Source organism: Meriones unguiculatus, chromosome 15 (genome assembly GCF_030254825.1).
Source record: "Meriones unguiculatus strain TT.TT164.6M chromosome 15, Bangor_MerUng_6.1, whole genome shotgun sequence".
Taxonomy (NCBI): domain Eukaryota; kingdom Metazoa; phylum Chordata; class Mammalia; order Rodentia; family Muridae; genus Meriones; species Meriones unguiculatus.
In genome coordinates, this window is record NC_083362.1 from 78178671 (window position 1) to 78197886 (window position 19216).

The 19216-nt window shown below is 53.5% G+C and overlaps 1 protein-coding gene across 1 annotated transcript in view; it reads left to right on the forward strand.

The window, feature by feature from the left end:
* Nucleotides 1–19216, forward strand: part of Crocc2 (ciliary rootlet coiled-coil, rootletin family member 2) — a 63131-nt gene that overhangs the window by 35996 nt on the left and 7919 nt on the right. Inside the window, exons 20-28 of the mRNA XM_060368904.1 lie at nucleotides 1130–1243; nucleotides 4312–4455; nucleotides 7710–7927; nucleotides 8459–8618; nucleotides 8982–9149; nucleotides 10353–10701; nucleotides 10888–11066; nucleotides 11942–12062; nucleotides 12699–12832. Of these exons, the coding sequence (XP_060224887.1) occupies nucleotides 1130–1243; nucleotides 4312–4455; nucleotides 7710–7927; nucleotides 8459–8618; nucleotides 8982–9149; nucleotides 10353–10701; nucleotides 10888–11066; nucleotides 11942–12062; nucleotides 12699–12832 (1587 nt within the window). The remainder of the gene's footprint in view (nucleotides 1–1129; nucleotides 1244–4311; nucleotides 4456–7709; nucleotides 7928–8458; nucleotides 8619–8981; nucleotides 9150–10352; nucleotides 10702–10887; nucleotides 11067–11941; nucleotides 12063–12698; nucleotides 12833–19216) is intronic.

Sequence of the window (19216 nt, forward strand, 5' to 3'; positions counted from 1 at the left end):
TTCATGAAGATTTGCCTAAAATTTCAACAAGTATTTTCCTGCTGTGCCCATCAGTGAGAACTTTAAGAAGCCTATGGGTGGTTGGAAGGTCCCAAGCCTCAAAGGTCTCATAGGCCAGGGGTGGCCAGGTTCCCAGCATGAGGCAAAACAAAGCAGGCATGGGTTCTGAGAGGAAAAGGATATGTGAGAAGCACAGTTTTTTTTTTTTTAATCGTTCAAAATATCGAGAGTGGGGGAAGGGGGCTTCCTGTCTCACCATCTCTCTTCCTCAGAGACTATTGTCATTCTTAAATTCCTCAACAAGGCAACCCATCCTAGCTGCCATGGGTTAGTGCAAACCCCAAAGGTTAGAGGTACAATGACTGGAAGCTAAGGGGGTGGGGGTGCTCCTCAGCTGCCCCTACTTATGACCAAAGTAGATACAAGTGTAGGAGGTGTTACAAACCTCAACTAGGGATTTGGTAGAAGGTCTGGAACACCAAGGAAGGTGCTGTGCTTGCTGCCATTGTTTTGTCTCAGACATCACAACCAGAACAAGCCAGAGAACCAGTTTGATTTCAGCTTCCAGTTCTCCCAGAGAACCAGTTTGGCTCATCACTCTCCTAGCCTGTCTGTGTTCACCAACCAAGGCTCTCCCTGAGCTGGTATCCAGGGCTCTTGGGGCTTCCCTGCCTGGCAAGATCAGTGATACTGCTGGGATGTGGGCCCCGCCCTGCCCCTCTGGGAGCTGGGCCTCCCTGAGTCACACCCTTAAAGAGACAGGTACCCTTGGGGTTTAGCACTGTTGGTGGCTTCTTCCTGATCACTGTGGGAAGCAACGCTGAGAATGATAGGGAGCTGTGCTACACTGGTCTGCCCGGTGAAGACCAGGATTCTGACCAGGGAAAGGTGGGAGCCACAGGAAGGTTTTCTGAGCACCTGAAGGGACGGTGTAGGATGAAGGGAGGATGTTGCCCAGTAAGAACTCAGGGTCACCCTCTGCCCAGTGGCAGGGGATGCCAATAAAAGCTGGTGAACCTGGCAGGAAACAACAGAAGCATTCTGTTGTGCCTCAGAGGGAGCCTGGCACCTTCGCCTAGCTCCCTTGCTCCCCAGTTCCTTCATGAGCACCCTGTCTTCTCATGTCCAGGCCCTGTCTCTGAAGGATGCTGAGAAAAGCCTGCTGAGCAAGGAGCTCTCTGGAGCTAACAGGGAGCTGGAACGGGCCCGGCAGGAGGCCCAGAGCCAGCAAGCACAAGCTGAGGTGAGACCTGTTAGGAAACGTGCGAATGTGAAGGTTACACGCGGGTCCACAAATCACACCACGAGATCGGTTTAATGGTTAGAAGGAGTTTAGTAGGAGGACAGGAGGAACAGAGAGGAATTTTAGAGCGAAGGAGAAAGAGAGCTGGGGGAACGGACTGCGTTGGATAAATTTGTAGTGAAATGGAAGCAGGAAAGTGGAGATCTCGGGGTGAATTTGGAGAGGAATAGGTACCCAGAAGCTCCAGCGTGCTCGGTAAACTAGCTGGGGTAACCTAATCCGGCCCAATGCACCAATGTTAGGAAACGTGCGAATGTGAAGGTTACACGCGGGTCCACAAATCACACCACGAGATCGGTTCCACGTGGGAGGTTTATTAGGGGAAGGGGGTTACAGAGAGGGAGATAGAGGGAGATAGAGGGAGAGGGAGAGAGAGAGAGAGAGAGGGGGGGGGGAAGAGGAAGAAGAGAGAGAGAAAGGGGAGGGCTCCAGTTCTCTTATAGGGTGACCCAGGGACATGCGCAGATAGTTTCAGGTGACCAGCAGGTGGTCTAGGTGTCTTCACAACTGCCTGCTAACCGGTCTATCAGGTCCCTTGGAGCTGGCCATAGAAGTGCCTGCTTACTGATCCCAACAAGCCCCATTGATAGTTCCTAGCCAAGGACCAGACCACTGCCTGAGCATGTATGGCCAAGCAAGTCCTGGCAGAGCCCCCAGAATAGCCCCTTTCTGTCTGGCCCTGGAAGTAGTGGCCATCTTTGTCTCTTCATGAGTTTTGGGTCCCCCGGTGACTCCCAAGTTTCCTGCTAGAAGAAGCTGCTGTCTCAACAGCAGGAATATCCTAGTGATTATGGCTGTCTCTGCCTGTCTCTGTCTGTGGTGGCTACAGGCACTGAGGCTCTTCTGGCCTGGTGCTCTAGGGAATCAGAGTTGATGAAGACTGACAGGTGGGCCAAGCTGGGCCACACACTGGGTAGCAAAAGCCAGGGGAGGTAGTCCCAGGGCAGACCCACCTTCTGATACACATTGCATGAGCCTTGCCAGCCTGTGCTCAAACTGGTTCTACTAAAGCCCAGTTGCGGGCAGTCATAGAACTATTCCTGCTTACTGTTGGAACAAGAAGCTGAGACTGTCCCTGTGGCCAGCCTTTGGCCCTTGGAGAGCTGTTCTTGCCGTGCACGCGGTCAGTGAGAGCAGAGCATCCACTGGAGTAGGAGCAGGTGTGTGGAGGTGGCAAGCTCTCGGGGAGGGTGCCCTGGAGATGCCGATGCTGATGCAAGGAGCCAAGGGCTGATCCCAGCGCTGTACAACAGGAAAAGTGTGTTAACTAGGTGTGACACTCCCCAACTCCACACGTACTCTGACTGCTCCCATCACAGCCTAAAGGAGTGTCCAGTCCCCGGGAGCCTCCCCTTGCTCCTGTCCCCCCTGCTCTGTCTCCTCTCACCCTTAGCCCCTCACAATGGCTGGACAGCACTTCGCTGGCACAGGCCTGGAGGGGTCCTCAGTCTCTGACTATGCTCTTCTCTGTAAGCTGCACCCTTAACCAGTCTCCACCCTCTGGGCAGGAAAGCATCCTGATACCCTGGCAGCTGCCATCTCCTGCTAACAGACCAGCCTCTGCAGGAGACAACCCTGGCTTCTAGAGCCCTTTCTCATGCTGGCCAAGTCTCCCCCTGGGCTAGGGACCAGGCCTTCCAGCCAGCACAACTCCTCAGGGAGCTCATTAAGGGTTCTTTTGCCACCTCAGCTTAGAAAATGGAAATTAAAACCCGCTGAGAGAGGGGAAGTTTGGCCAAGGAACCCCAGCTGTGGGGTGACATGGCACTGAGCCACTGATGGATGGGGGGGCTCCCTGGCCTGAGTCATCACTGCCTCCAGGAGCTGGTCCCCAAGATTCACAGGGAACCACAGCCTCACTGAGCAAGCAATTTTGGGCCATGTGGGCACAGAGCCACCAACTGGCCATCTTAGGTGACTCCTGCCAATTGAGGTAGAGAACAGGGCCCAAAGGCCAGAGCAAGAGGTGGGGCTGATGGGAGTCTGTATACAGCAATAACCCAGGAGGATGGCCTGCAGAATGGAGGTATGGGGCGAGTTCTCCACACCTGGTGCCTCTCTGAAGCACTGCAGGCTCTGGAGGGGCTCTGGAGCCACCCAGAAAAAGTGGAGAAGAGTCCTAACCAGGGGCTGCACTAGACCTCAGTAGATCAGTCTCAGGATGATCAGAGTAACATCTCTGTCTGTGGACGAGAAACCCAGGAGCTGGTGCCTAGAGGACCTCCATCTCCCTTGGGTGCTCAGCAGACCCCTGGGGAGAGAGAGATAGGCTGTGTCATAACACAGCAGCAGACCTTGGCTGTGCTGAGTCCACAGCACTTTTGCAACTGCAAAGCTAAGTGGTGGCAGCATTCTGCAGATGTGACTGGGGCACTAACGTTTACAGGGAGGTAGATGTCCCGGATTGCCACCCACCCACCGGAAAGGTCAGGAAACAGAGTGCCAGGTGGACAGGACATATATGGTCAGCAGTGCCCAGCCTCCTTCACCTCATCTCTCCACCGGGATTTCAGCCACCTCACCCCACACTGACCCAACACTGATCATAGTGGATGCTGCAGGACTCAGAGCTGGGACTTAGGATGCTCCACCTCCAGCAAGACCTGGGTGACCCAAGTGACCACAAAACTGCACTGGGGTGGAGGCTCAGCTCCAGAGCCATTGCTTGGCCTGGCAGCCCCACATGCTAGTGCCACTGAGGGCAGGACCTGTTCATTTGCTAAGCAGCTGTTCCTGCCCCACCGCTACATAAACATTCCTGGCTGAACAGGACTGTTAGGCAGAAAAGGACACACGAGCTCCCCAACCAGGCCCATTCACTTACCATAGCCTTCTTGCTTGGGAATCCCAGAAGAAGAACAAAGAGATAAGTGCGTGGGCTGCACAGCCCGAGCTCTCTTTCATGTGGAGAGCTTCTTGGGGCATCCTTCCCACATGCTTCATCTCTTGGGCTGGTAGTCAGGCCTCAGACCAGCCTCCCAGAAACCCAGTGTTCTCCACATCCCCAGGCTACCATCACCACCATGACCACAGAGCTGAGAAGCCTCCAGGCCCAGTTTGAGGAGGCCATCTCCACCCACCAGAGAGAAGCTGAAACTCTGAGGGAGAAGCTCCGGGAAATAGCGGCTGAGCGGAGCAGCGTGAGGAGAGAGGTGAAATGGGATCTAGAGGGCAGCGGGGGTGGGTACTGAGGGGATGAGAGAGCAGGAGACTACCCCAGGACCAGGAAGACTCAAACGACTGCCCCATTTGATTTGGCATCTCTCAGAGGGGTGAAATGGCACCTGGCTCCTGACATCTGGGGAAAGCTGGCCATGTCCTAACAGAAGAAGGTATTGTTTCTGGACCAAAGGGATAGGTGTGGTTGGCTTTAAGAGAACTAGACCCAAAGGAGCAAAGCCACTACTGAGAGAAAGCTGGGCTGCTGTAGTTTGCCACAGGTAGATGTTTGAGTCCCAGTCATGGCTACCACTGGTCCTGCCTCACCCCAGGAAGACCACAGAGCACCTCACTTGTGCTTCTGTTGGGGCAGTCAGAGGCTGGCTACCCAGGGAGGCTAGCCACGGATGATTGGTCAGAACCACACGGCCTAGGCTCCGGGGCCTCCTTCACTTCTACACAGTTCCAAGACTGAGAATCAGATGTAGGGAGCTGTCATTGTGCAGGGCTATGGCTTCCTCCCAATGCCTGCCTTCGAGGCCACTGTGGCACAGGAGTCACCTGACGAGCCTCTGGAGAGCCCTCAGGGAAGCTGAGTTTACAGTGCCCAGAGCAGAAAAGCAAGAGAAGTGGGATGGCGGTGGGATTTTCAGGGACAGTCATGGACCCTGATACTCACACAGAGGCTCCAGGAGCCATATGATCACAACAAGGTTGGGGACAGCCTTGGGCGGGGCCAGGAGAGGCCACAGCTAGGCCAGGCAGGGGCCCAGCAGGCCCAGCAGATGGGAAGGTGTTTCTGAGGAGTTCTGACAGGACTTGGGGGTGCCTGGGAGAAGGAAGGGCAGGAGGGTATGTGGATGCAGGATGGAGGGGGGTCAGCCAGAACCCAGGTGGGGCCTGTGGGGACAAAGCGGCCTCACAGCTCCTGGGCTGTGTGCCAAGGCTGGCAGGCAGGGCAGCTGGCCTGGTGTGGTGAGGAGAGGGGCTGGCTCTCCCTCCCCAAGCACACCCTGAGGGGCCGCCAAGAGCCCGGGAGAGGAAGAGAGCATGACTGAACATGACGGGCTGTTTATATTGGCCCCAAAAAGAAAGAGTTCCTTCCAACAGATTTCAAAGTCAGGCCTGGTCAGCGGCCACACGGAGAAGCAAAGTGTGATTTCAAAACTGGGGGCAGAAAGGGAAGAATCTAGGAAGATGAAGGGTGTGAGCCTCACAGCAAGGTCAAATTTCCAGTAAGGAATCCCTCCCCCAGAAAGCGATAAGGGGTGACAGGAGTCTGAAAATGTGGGGGGATAAAGTGGAGAAGAGAAATGATTGCAGAGAGAAGTGAGCAGAAGAGAGCCCCAGGTTGAGTCAGAATTTCCCCACTTTAGACTGGAAGAACTTGCAGGTTCTCACAGACCTTCTTGGGGTTCATACATGTGTACATATGCACACACTTGTAAACCTACATGTTGATGCCTCCCGCTTGTGTGCACATGTAAGATGGCACAGATCTATGAACACAGACACACACTAAGTGATATGTGCATATGTACACCCATGCATTCACACAGGTACACACATGTGCAGGGCTCACATAGGAAAGGACATACAGACACTGAAAAAGATAGACATGTATATGAATAACAAACACCTATCATACATGTGTAAGCAGACATTTGGGTATGCACCAAAGCACATGTGAATACCCTCACATATGCATGCATGCATATATGCACACAGGCCACCCCTCCCCTGCTTGCCTTGCTGCCCTCCTCCCTGCAGAGCTCTGGAGTTGCCTCCCTGCAGGAAATTTCAAAAGAGACTGTTTATACAACTTCTAGTAAAGAAATAATTATTATAATCACATTAAGCGATTTGGCTGTAAAATTCCTGCAAAGGGAATGGATGTCCTGAAGAGGCGGTGGGAGGGGGTGCTGGGCAGTGGGGGAGGAGGTGGCCTGGCAGCAGGGGGGCCCTTCCCCCATTTGTTTTGCTTATTTTCATCTCCCCTACTCCGGGAAATGAGCACAGCTCCTTTTATGATGGACAGGCCCTTTCTCTGGTCCTTGACCTTCTGGGTGGATTCTGCTGAGCTCAGCGGAAAATGCTCTGCACGGTTGTGGCTCCCACATGTGGGGGGTGGGCGGGGAGCGGTGAGGAGGCCCTGGCCCTTCCCAAAAACAGAACAACAATAACAGCGGGCGGACTCTGGAGCCAGGCCGGCCGGGGGCCTGGACAATGTCCCATGAAAACAGCCAGCAAAGAGGGGTTTGCTTTTGGCAAACCAGCCACTCAACATCACTGAGTTCTTGTGGCTTCCTCTCTCAGCATGTCCCTGCTGGCTTCCTCCACCTCCTCCCCAGGGACACTTGAGAGCCAGGATGGAGCCTTCAATGAGGCTTCTAGTCAGAGTTGTAGGTTGGGATTTGGAGGCCTGGGAGTTGAGAGTGACTGCCCCTTCCCCACCCCCTTCCATATAGTACCTGAGTGTCCAGAGATGCCTCATGTTCTAGGGAAGGAATCCAGAGCTGTTACCCCCTGGCAGTATGCAGGCAACATCCCTGTCTGTAGCATGGTGGGGTCCACCTTTGAGCCATGGGCCAGCCAGCAGGAGATGAGAACTTATACCCATGGCCGCTCGCTTTTCCTGGTCAGCCCACAGAGGTACCAAGTGTCCTCCCCCATGTTTGAGGATACCCATGCTCCTGTGGGTTGGCCTTCCTTAAAGACTCCTGCGGTGTTTATGGCCTCCTGCTTCCACAGCAGAGCAGCCTGCCTGAGAGGCCCTGAGTCTGCTGGAGAATCTGGAGGGCACTGGTGCTTGAGATCTGCCTCCCCACATCTCCCACACTGTTAGAAGAGGAGGCTGGAGGGGGTGGTTGAAGTCAGGACTGTATAGTCGCCGACCGGTTACATACATAGTTATCCAAACTGAGTCCTGCCTTAGTGGCTAGGAGGGGCTGTCAACAGTGGAAGCTGATTGGAAGTGTGGACAAAGCCATGCCCCGGCTGTTGACACCACCTCCCTACCCCTGCCACCCCAACCGCATCTCAGAGTTCTATAGAGTGATTATGGGACATAGCTAAGCCAACGGGGGGGGGGGGGTGTCGGGATAAAGGCTATCTGGGCTTCATTCCTCAGGGATTTGCTTTCTCTTTCACCCAGCCAAAGTCAGAATCTTCTGGCTCCTGGAGCAGCTGCCTGAACACCCGTAGTCCACAGTCCCCAACTGGTCACTAGAGCATATTTCTCCCTTAGGCTGAGGAGCTGCAGGCTCAGTTGAACATGGCTCATGAGAGGCTGGCTGAGCTGCATCAAGAGCTTCGGGACAGTGAGGAGAGCTGTGAGGGGCTACGCAGGGAGGCTTTGGAGGCTCGCCGGGCACTACACGATGAGGCTCAAGAGAAGGATATACTGCAACACTCCAACACCAAGCTGAGGGCCACCATCCACAGGGCTGAGCACGAGAAAGCCAGGTGTGACTTTAGAATAATATGGAGGAATTAGCCTATAAAGTAGCTATGGGGAAGCCTGCAGCCCTGCTATTCAACCAGGCCATAGTGAGAGGCAGGGCACGGAGCTAGCCTATGAGCTGGGACAGAGAGACAGTAAAGGCAACCTTTAACTGTCCAGATTTAAATGCCTACAATGAGTGCTAGCCTATGCAGGGAGACCACCTGTTCCTGTCAAGGAGTTCCCACCCAGCAGGCCCTACAAGCTAGGGAACCGAAGTCCCCATGGGTGGCTCCTAGGCTAGGCTGGGCATGGGGTCTCTGAGAGTGGGACAGAGAGTTAAGGAGGTGGTGGTGGGCTGAAGAGGATCTGAGAGGTGAAAGTGGACACGGTCTCACTTCTGGCCACTAAGACTCAGACTGTGAGCCAAAGGTAACAGGAGCCCCCTTCCCCCAGAGGTTATGTCTTAGGGCAGCATGTAGAGGAGAGCAGGTTCCCAGGGTGGTTCCAGGGAGCTCCGGGCCCAGGGTGCAGCCAGCCTGTGGCCTGCTTAGTTTTAAGAGGTCCAAGGAGGAGCAGGAGCAGAAGCTGCTGTTGCTTCAGGAGGCTCAAGTGACAGCTCAGAAGGAAACCCATGAGCTGAGGACCAGGCTGCAGGAGCTAGAACGGGCACAGGGGGATGCCCGCCGGAAACTCCAGGAGTGCCACAGGCAGGTGAGGGGGCCTCCGCCCACCCAGGCTGCCCCTGCCTGGTCCTCCTTCCCTGTTCCCACATCACAGCCATCCTGGGTACCAGTTTCTTACTCCTGCTCTTTTTGTGGCATGACACTGGCCAAAGCCACTTCCTTAGTGAGAGCCATAACTAACTCACAACTGCCTCCCATACTCCTCATCAGTACCCTCATGCAAAGTGGAGCCCCGGGTGTATGTCTGTGGAGTAGGAGAGGTTGGATCCCAAGCCCTCTGCCCAGAAATGAGGTCCCTTGAATATGGACAACTCCTAAAGGAAGGACGTGTGAGAAGAGGCAAGAATAATCAAAGCTGCTGGGTCCCTTAGCACCGCCTCCATGATCCCAGGTAAGAACACTGGAAGCTGAGAACCAGAGGAAGAGGCAGGAAGTGAGTGAGCTGCAAGCCCAGGTCTCTAGGGATGCACAGAAGCAGCGGAGGAACTTGCAGGAGACACTGGAGCTGCAGAGGCATGTAGCTGAGGCCCAGACTTCCCGTGATGGTGTCCAGAAAGAGGTAGGAAAGCTTTTTGTCCCTCTTAGTGGGGACCAGTGAGTTCTGGTCCAAACAGGGTCCAAGACAAAATCTGTGGGCACACCAATGTGGGAGGCAGGAGGCAGTGAATAGGGATCGTGGAAAGAGGCCAGAATGCCCATTTTCTCCTTTTATCCACTGTGCCTGTGATAACCTCACCATGAGTAGCAAGGGGTAGGTGAAAGGGATCTGAGGGCAAGGGGATTGGTTACAGCTGTAAACTCGTAATTTCCCCAGATTTGTTTTAGAAAAGAGCCAAATCTTACCCAGGTGTTGGGCAGAATTCTGGGCAGGAGCCAGATAGGGAAGCCTTAGGACACTGAGTTAATGCCTACTTGCCTGCCCACATCACACATGCCCAACCCCCCCCCCCCCAAATGTCCCCATGTCCTTCACTCACATAGCCCCTACACTGACACTGTTTAGACACAACCAAGACTGTAGTTCAGTGTACTAAAGGTATTGCATGCCACTGGGGACAGAGGGGCCTTTCTGAGCTCAGCAGTCCTTGGCTTTCAGACCCAAACTGCAGCCTAGCTGTCTTCAACACCAGTCATGCCTAGAATGTGGGGGCTTAGCTCCCAAGCCCATGTGACCCGGAATGACCTCAGCCCCACACCTCCTTCTGTGAATAAGGTTATTGTTATGCTGCAGCCACCCAGAAAGGGAGATGAGGCCAGGGCCCCTGCTCTGGCCCAGGGGAAGGAAGCAGGCTGCCCTTCCCTCTCCCCCACAGCCAGTACCTTCCCTGCTCATGCATGCACAAATATGTAGGGTACAGAGATTGTCCCATGGCAAGAAACATAACAAAGCAAACTTTGCTCATGAGCAAGCTCTGCAGAGGCAGATGATGGGGAGTAGCTGAGATGGTTCCTAGCAGGAGAGGGTAGCCAGTCTGTGGCCCTAACGAGCTGAGGCTTTGCAGATGCCATCAGAGCTCTCTGCCGCTGAAGGATACGCTAACATGCTGAGGGGCAGTCCCCACCTGACTTAGGTACACCCACCTGCCAAACACACTAGGAGGCAGATCTAGGGTCCCTTCCATCTATAACCTGTCTTGGGATGATCCTGAGAGTGTTCAAAGGATACACTGAACAGGGTTTTCCCCAACGGCCTGGCTGTACTTTTGGTCAGCCAGCCTAGATGTCAGAAACCTACCCTGGAGCCCCAACACCCTTCCTCCAGGTTGAAGAGCTACAGCATAAGTTGGCCGAAGTAGAGGCAGCGGGGGAGGTGCGAGCAAAGCAGCTGGAGGGGCATCTCTGTGAGAGTCAGAGGGCTGAGCAGACCCTGCGGGCAGAGCTACGCAGAATCACCAGGAAGTTACAACAGGCCAGCAGCCGGGCTGACAGCCTTCAGACCAGCCTGGATAGTGCCTGTAGCCGAGTTCGAACCCTGGAGCAGGAGCTGGCCCAGGCTGAGGGCACTAGGCGCGATGCGGAGGCACAGCTGGGCCAGCTGTGCTCCACGCTTCGCAGCGGCCTGGGGCTCTGGCATGTGGCCTCTCCAGAGCGGCCCCACTCTCCCATGACAGGTCAGTGTTTTCTGCTCTCTTCTGTTCCCAACCTGAGTCTCCCCACCTCTCCCTAGGCCTCACAGCCCACATAATAAAGAGGCTGGACCAGTCCTAACACCTCTGGCAGGAGCCGCAGAAAGAGAAGCTAGGGGTTACCTATGTGTCTGTCCCTACCCACGGTCCCTCAGCTCTCCCCTCCTGCAGGCAGCCCCCAGACTTGCCCTGGATGGCAAAGGGCCAGTTCACCTACTAGATCCTACTCTCCAGCCCGATGGCCCTCACCTGTACAGGGAGACCCTGACTCAGCAATCATAGACACAGCCTCTGTAAGGGATGCCCTGAGGGACTTGGTGCAAAAGCTTCAGGAAGCCCAGCAGGAGCGGGTAAGACGGGACTGGGGTCTTCCACACCCACATGGGCATATACCCCCAGGGACTCTGGGAGGCAGGGAGGGACTTCGTCACTCACTCCACTGCCGTTCACCTGTCTGGCCTTTCCCAGGCCTGCTGAGACCCTGGAAAGCACCTTGTGGTCAGTTTTCAGACTGCCCTGTGGTGATAAACACCAGGAGTGCCACCACCTCTCAAACCCAATTGCCTCGCATGGTGCAGGGCCACCCTGTTCTTCAGAGTAGGCAGCAAATGCCCTGGAGCTCGCCCTGCTGAGGCAATCCAGAGTCTGAGAGCACTGCAGTAGACACCTGGCCAGGACAGCTGAGTGCTCCCCACAATCTCTCATGTGGGGACACTCTCCCTATGGCTACTCACTGAAGCCCCTGGTCTTAGGACTCCACCAGGGACACATTGGCTGTCCCCTTAGGATTCCCTGGGTAACAGGTGAACTTGGAACAGGCAGATAATCACAGAGTCCACAGGGGTTGTCCACCTCTCCTCTTTGAGCTCCCTCTTCCCCCACTGCTAGACCTGGGGGCAGGTTTCTCAGTTCTAATCCTTAGCTGGTGTTCCAGCCTCCTATGGCACCCCTGGATGCTCCCCACGCTATGCCCATGCCCCAAATCTAGGTTCTTCGGCCCCTGCTCTTTCTCAAGCATGTCCTCCCAAGCTAGTGTGTAAGCTCAGCCACCCACCCTAGCTGGCCTTCCCTGTAGCTTGTGGTCCATCTCGTCTCACTATTCTGCCCCATATGCTATGGGCTAGAGCAGGAGCTGCCTGCCTGGTCTCCCAGCTCACCAGTAAATGTCTTGCCCCCTCCCTCTTGTCTGCCAGACCACCCTGCTGAGTTCCTTCTTTCTGCCTAGGACAACTCTCGCATCCAGGTGGACAGCTTGAGCATCCAGCTGAGCGAGGCAGAGAGTGAGCACGTCCGCCTCCAGAGCCTCGTCGTGCAGCTACGGAAGGACGTAGCAGAGGCGGAAAAAGGTGAATCTTCCTAGGAGGGAGCCCTTCCATGTCTCTTTCCTGACCACTTTTAGTGTACGGCCCTGGGAGGGCTCTGGGGTTGGCCTGGGGCTGTGCCCAATCCCCAGGATGGCTCGGTGCCACCTTTCTTTGTCTTCCCATTAGAGGGGTGGACTCCAGAGACCTCTGGGGCCTGCTGAACCTGGCCACCCCCACTTCCTGCAGTTCCACCTCGGGCCAACTGCAGCTGTTCCCTCTACTGGGCAGCCTCCCTTCCAGAAAGGCACATGACTCCCCTCAGAAAGGCCCTTTGCTTGGTTCTTCCCCAGTATTTTAAACTTACTCCCTCCACCCACCAACTAAAAAGGCAGTGTGGTGGGGGGAGGGCAGAGTCTAGAAAAGAAGGGAAAGATGATGGGCAGAGGAAACAGGGCAGATACAGGAAGCAGTGATCCAGGTCAGAGGTCAATGCCGGGACCACTCCCCCACTTCTACTGAGATGGGGAGCCTCTCCCATTCCTGTACCCAGGTGACACTGGTCTCTGCTCACTGAGTCTACTTGCAGCCTGTGAACTGGGAAGGGGCAGTTGCAAAGTGACAGTTACCCCATAGATCTGCCAATCTTGGGAGCCTCAAGCAACACTGCTTGCCCTGCAGGCCAGCGCAGGGCAGAGAGTGCAATGCACAGTGCCCAGGCAGCTCGGGTGCTGCAGAAGGAGGCACTCCAGCGGCTGGAGGCAGAGCACCTTGCGAGCACACGAGCCGCAGGCCAGGAGAGGCGGAGGCTGCAGGTAGGACTCCTGGAAGGTCGCTACAGACAAACTAGATAGTCATCAGAACCTGGGCCTTGGGCCCATCCCCCACAGGGTTATCTTTGAGGTGGTCCTCGACCTTATTTTACAGATTGGTGAAACTGAGAGCTGACAAGGGGCAGAGCTAGGGCTGGATTCCAGCCCTCCAGGTCCACCCACCCATCTGAGGCCCCACCGGCAGGCACAGAGAGGCCATGCCTACCTCTTAGATCCTCACAAGGCACTTCGCTGTTGCTTCTGGCCAGCTTTTCATTCTGTGTCACTCAGACATGAGAGGCTTTGCATGGGACCCATGTATATGTTCCTATGTTGGGTACTGTGGATAGCTGCTGGAGATTCAATTTTAGGTGAGGACATGGGGCCTAGAAGCCCTAGAGAGGGTGCAGCCAGGCTGTAGGACAGGACCTGGGTCTGGCCTCCCTCGGCCTTCTCAATATGGAACTCTACCACAGGCCACAGGTGAAGTAATTCAGGGGGTGCTGAGTTTCCCTTTGGCAGAGGCAGGACTCCAGAGGACAGCTGAGGCCTTCCCAAATGTTCCAGGCAGACCCAGATGTGCAGGGAAGAGCATGCCCATCTGGAAGTCCTCCCCTAAACATCAAGAAGACAGGGTCCCTTGTGCCTATTACTGGAAGGATAAGGTTTGCAGCCATGGGTGGGAATGGTGTGATGGGATAGAAACTGCAGGGCACTTGTCTCCCAAGTGTCCTCCAAGGAGGAAGCTGCATCCTGGGTACCACAGCTTCAACTGAAGAGGCAAATACCAAGTAAAACTGGTCATCAACCCCACCCAGGCCTTCTCTCTCTCTCTCTCTCTCTCTCTCTCTCTCTCTCTCCCTCTCTCCCTCTCTCCCTCTCTCCCTTTCTCTCCCTCTCCCCCTCTCCCCCTCTCCCCCTCTCCCTGTCTCCCCCTCTCTCTCCATGCTGGATCATGAGGGGAGTCTAGCTACCCACAGAGGCCTTCTGTGCACAGCAGTCACATGGGCAGGAGCCTCCTGCAGGGAATGGAAGGCAGAAGAGGCTATACTGCCTCCAGAAGCAGCTTCCCCACCTTCCTGGGAGGTCTGTGAGAAGAAAAGAGCTTCAGACAGACCCCTGTGAGCACAGCTGCTGTGGTGGTGCAAAAGGACTCAAGTGGCTTTGATGGACAGTGACAGGATTGGTGATGTACTCCGGAGGTGGGGAGATCTGAGAAGTCAGGGATGTCCTGCTGGCCTAGATCAGTTGTATTTTACATGTATGTTCACTAGCGTGTGCTTTCTGTCAACAAGCCAAGCACAGCTAAAAACAGCTTATCACTCTTGGGTTGTTCGTTTAAAAGTGGACTTTCTAACCCTTTACAAAGATGTGATTGCTATGCTGTCAATGTGATGGCTTTCCTGAGCTTCCTAGGCCAGGAGCTGTTCACTTCTACTGCGATTCTTTTGGTCACTATTTATTTATTTATTTATTTATTTAATGTAGATGAGTGTTTTGTCTGCATGTATATCTATAGACCAGAAGAGGAATCAGATCCCATACAGTTATAGACAGTTGTGTGCCTCCGTGTGGTTGCTGGGAACTGAACCCATGACCTCTGGAACAGCAGGTAGTGCTCTTAACTGCAGAGCCATCTTTCCAGCCCCTCTTTTTGTCACTATCAACTGTTTCTATGGCTCTTCAGCACAGGTTCAATGACACACTCCTCTGAATATAGTGTTCCCACACTAGTGTACACTGGAGAACTGCCTTGGTTCCAGCCAAATGCTTTGTCCTCAATCCTACCAGACCCAAGGCTGACAGCGGCCCCCGCTGCACCTCATTTGCCCAGATGAGCTTCTGCATTCTTGACCTTTATGTTCATTTCCAGTTGGTTCAGCCACCTAGCTTTGGTTTCTATCCATCTTTCCTTTTTCAGGGTGTTCTCTCCATGGATAGGCGCCATGGTGATGAGGTATGGCTTCCCCTCAGACTGCATCCATGCTTGTGTCTCTGAGCTTCCTTGAACTCATGCTGTCTTGTCCACGAGAAGACAGTTTGTTCTTTGTTTTCCTCCAGCCACAGTTCTCATGTGTTTCAGCTCAAAGGTGATCTTGAGGTCCTCCCACTGCTGGGCTAGGTCTACTTTTTAGGTCCTGGGGATCTTTGCCATTCTCCTTCCTGAACACTTGTGCCTATGTCTTTGTACAGAGGATATATCTGTTCCCAAATCTCCTCTAGATTAACCTCAGGGAGGCCACCCCCACTTGTGCACTGAGCTTCCATATGCATTCCTGCTGTAGACCCGGGTTTTCTGCCCTCTACCTTCCAGAGCCTGTACTTGGCCAATAGCTTCCCAGGATTTTGCCACTTGGGACCATGAGCTGATGATCTAAATTCCCTCTACTGTGTAGAAAGCTCATTCTCAGAGGCAACACTGCCATGGAGGGCCTCTCCTGGGGAGCACTGGCAGTGTCCCCATAAAACACCCTATGGAAGGCCCTCTAGGGTTGCTAGGGGTTTTCAGAGTCCAGTTCCTTGTCATTCTAAGACTGAGCTTCTGGCCGTGGGCCAAGTATCTCTTAGCTTCTAGGGCTCAGGATCCCAACTATGGGTCCTCTTGGGCTGACCCACAGGAGAGGGGTAGCTAGACAACCCAGTACAGCTCCTGCCCCTCCTCTGATCCCAGCTCCAAGCTCTTGCGTGACTAGAGGGGACTGCACAACGAGCTTCCCGTGTGGCTAGCCCAGTGACAGATTTGTAGCCTTCACATCCCTACAGCGTGCCGTGCTGTGACTTCACATGCTCTTAGCACAGCAGGGTGATGCAAGGGCCCCTCAAAACCTGAGTGATACGTGGTTTCAACAGTATGGAGGCATTCCAGATGACTTCATAGCACTGGTGAGGAAGACACCATGTGGCCCTCTTCCCCTGAAGGGGACCTGATTTCTCTTAGATGTCAGGCTTCCTGCTGCCTGTCTCAGATGCTCTGGGCAGATGTGACTGCCCTGCAGCTTTTCCTAGGGCTCTCTCCAAGGCGGATGACAGAAGGCTCGCTTGTCTTTAAAATTCAAAGCTCTTTCCGAGTCTGAGCATGGTGGTGAGCCCAGCATTCAAAAGGTAGAGACAGGAGAATTGCCACAAGTCCAAAGCTAGCCTGCTTCCGATAACAAGAGAGCCCTAGGCCAGCCAGGGCTACGCCAATTACCAAAATGCTACCTTGCCACGGTTCCTCTTACCACCCTCGCCTGCCCCTGCGAGCCCGCCTGCCTGCTGACCATGGCTCTTCCCACTTTAGAAACATCTCAGCCAGGGCTGGAATCTTGGCTACTCCAGAGGCTGATGCAGGGAGACTGAAAGGTCAAGGAAAATAAAAATGGCTGAAAATGTGGCTCAGTAGTAGAGCTTTTGCCTAGCATATGCAATGGCCTAGGTTCAACCTCCAGTACAAATATAAACAACAACAAAATCTTTCTTCACCATTCTCGTCTTAGTGCTTTGTCCTAAACTCAAGTCTCGTGATCCTGGGTCCTAAGCCCCTGTCTCAATTTGTTCCCCAAAATCGAGACCTCGGTCTCCCCTGCAGCCTGGGCTGTGATCATTGGAACTCTGGCCCCTGCCCTATCTCATCTTGAAAACAAAACTCTCTTTAATTAGAGGGCCTCAAACTTGACCCCCTTGAATGCCATTCTTTCATGATTTTTTTTTTTTTTTTTTTTACTTTGCATATCTTTGAAGAGGGAAACTCTGGTATTGCTGGAAGTTAGAGTCAGGGAAGGGCCAGTAAAACTTTATGTGCCCTATGCTGACATCTTAGGCCCAGGGGAAAGGCAGAAAGTGGTTCCAGTGTCCCCATGGTATGGGGAGCTATGAGGCTCAGCATCAGGGAAGCATCTCCCCTTCCAAGGACCCTTTCCTGGGAACAAAGAGACAAAGGCCTGGTTTCCTAATGACACTGCTGTAAGGGTGCCTTCTTCTCTGAGCTTGCCAGTGTGGGGTGCAGAGGGGCACAGTGGGCTACCTCATCTGTCTGAGCCAGAATTGATGGGCTCTGATGAGTTCCCCTTGGGTTCCCCTCCCAAGACAGCTCTTGGCTCTTCAGTCTCTCTGCTCTCCTCCAATCACTTCTCAGCTCAATGAAGATTTCACTTTGTTTTTACAGAAGTCTCCTAAAACCTATCAATATTATGCCATCTTTACCTCATAGTCCTAGCAAATGCCATGTGTTCCTGGCCAATGGAGGCCTGGGGACATGGCTACTCTTACTGACTTCCCGATGCCTCCTTGCTACAGCTGGGTTGTTGCCAGCCCCCACAGGGCTGGCCTGCTGCCCCTCCTGGTTCTGCCAAACCTAGGGCATATTCCAAAGCAAGCCTTGCATTTTATACAACTTCTTTCACTTTCAGGGGCTGACCCACCCCCACCCCCTTTGGTTCACATAAGCCAATGTGTTTGTCAAGAAAAAAGTTAATTAAAAACATATTTTTCTAATTAAATGGTAGGCTGTGCTATGCAAACAGTACAACTCTTGTTTGAGAGCAACTCCCTCCCGTTGCCAGGGCTACCCCAGGACCCAGCAGAACAACGGGGCACACAGGGCTGCCCTGAGAATCTAGAACAACAACAAGGCACACAGGGCCATCCTGGGACCCAACCGGAAAACCGGACACAAAGGTTATTCAGGGAACCCGGCAGAATGATGGACTATGCAGGGGGCCCAGCCATATGTACAGCCATGTCCATAGCATGGGGACATGTCAGCCACCCATCGCCAGTACACATGCATCTGCACAGGCTTCCAAGCAGAGGAACCAAGAGCTGTCCCCACGCATACACTCCTCACACCCCAGCGGAAGGTTACTAATGTTCCCTGTGGACTGGCATCAAGTCACAGCTGCAGAGTCCCAGCAGCGCCTGAAGAGTCCCTGGACTCCTGCCCAGCCCTCCCCTGGAGCGAGCCTACCCTGAACAGATCCGCTGGCTTTACCCAGCCCCTGCTCTCTCTCCTGCTGGCATAAGGAAGCCTCAGGACCAATCTCTAGGATCAAAGTCTGGGCGCACCTGGCCTGCCTTGGAGGCACACATTTGCAGGGCCTCACTTCGTGGACATGAGGCCATGGTTGCAGCTGCACTTCCTTAACGATGTCATATTTGTTTGGATTTATTTTCGCCAAGGGTATTCCATGCTATAAAAAGAGTTGCTGGGCTTCCTGTTCTTGTCTATCACTGAATGATAGCAACTGCCCAGGAGTTAGCCTCCCTGGAAAGGTCACCTACTCCACTCTACAGCTCCTGTCATGCCAAGTCCTCCAATCCTGGCCAGTCTTTATCTTTGGCCATTTCTCAGGTCAGTGTTTATTCTGGGAGTTAGGGATGCCAAGAACCTGTATGTACATATGTCTACTCAACCCCTGAGCCTCCGCTGGCTTACACATGGATGCAGATGTGTTACATGAATGCGTGTGCACTGTGGTTTTCTGCGTGGGGTGCATCTGCAGTCATACATCTCCATCCTTTAACCACTGATGGCTTTCGTTGTTGTTACTGTTCATGTTCTACTTAATGTCTGTTTTCAAATAGTCGGCTTTTATCTCTTCTTGAATTTTCATCTCATTTGTTCATTTCAGCTCTTGGTCTTTAAGAATAGTTTCTTCTTGTTGTCTTTTTGTTGTAGTTTTCAAATTTTTTTTAAAGTGGAAAAACTGAACTGTTGGTGTTTTCACTTTCCTTTTCAGTTTTCCCTAGATGTGATTTGGTATGTATCCTGCAGTAGTTTTTGTTTGTTTAAATGGCTGGTTGTTTGGGTTTTGTTTTTTTCAGAGTCATGTAGCACAGGCTAGCCTCGAACTCAGTACATAACTAAGGGCAACTTTGAACTTCTAATTTTCCTGCCTGCACCTTCTAAGTATATCATTTACAGGAAGACACCATCATGCCTAGTTTATGCAGTGCTGGGGATCAAACCTAGGACTTCATGCACTCTAGGCACACTACCAACTGAGCTACATCCCAGACCTCCTGAGGTTTTGAGTATCTGTTCTTACCCTTTCTTTCTTTTCCCTGGACTTCTTTTGTCACTTTTTGTTGCTGTGTGTCCCTTGTGCACATGCTTCCTGGAGAGGTTGGGCTCTAGCACAGAGGACAGCTGTATTTCCTACGTCAGTTGCACATGGACCTTTATTTCCATGTGAGCTTGCCAGTTGCTTATTGGCTGGGTGATTTTTGTTTGGTTTTATCTGTAGATGTTTGAGATGGGCTGACAACATTTTGAAGGAGAATATTGAAACCACGGTGGTTGGCATGACCAGCTAGGAGGGCTAGCACAAAGTACACAGCAGTGTGTGCAAACTTGACATTGAGTAGGGTCAGGTGGGCCCCTGGGGATCATTGACTGGCCAGCTTAGT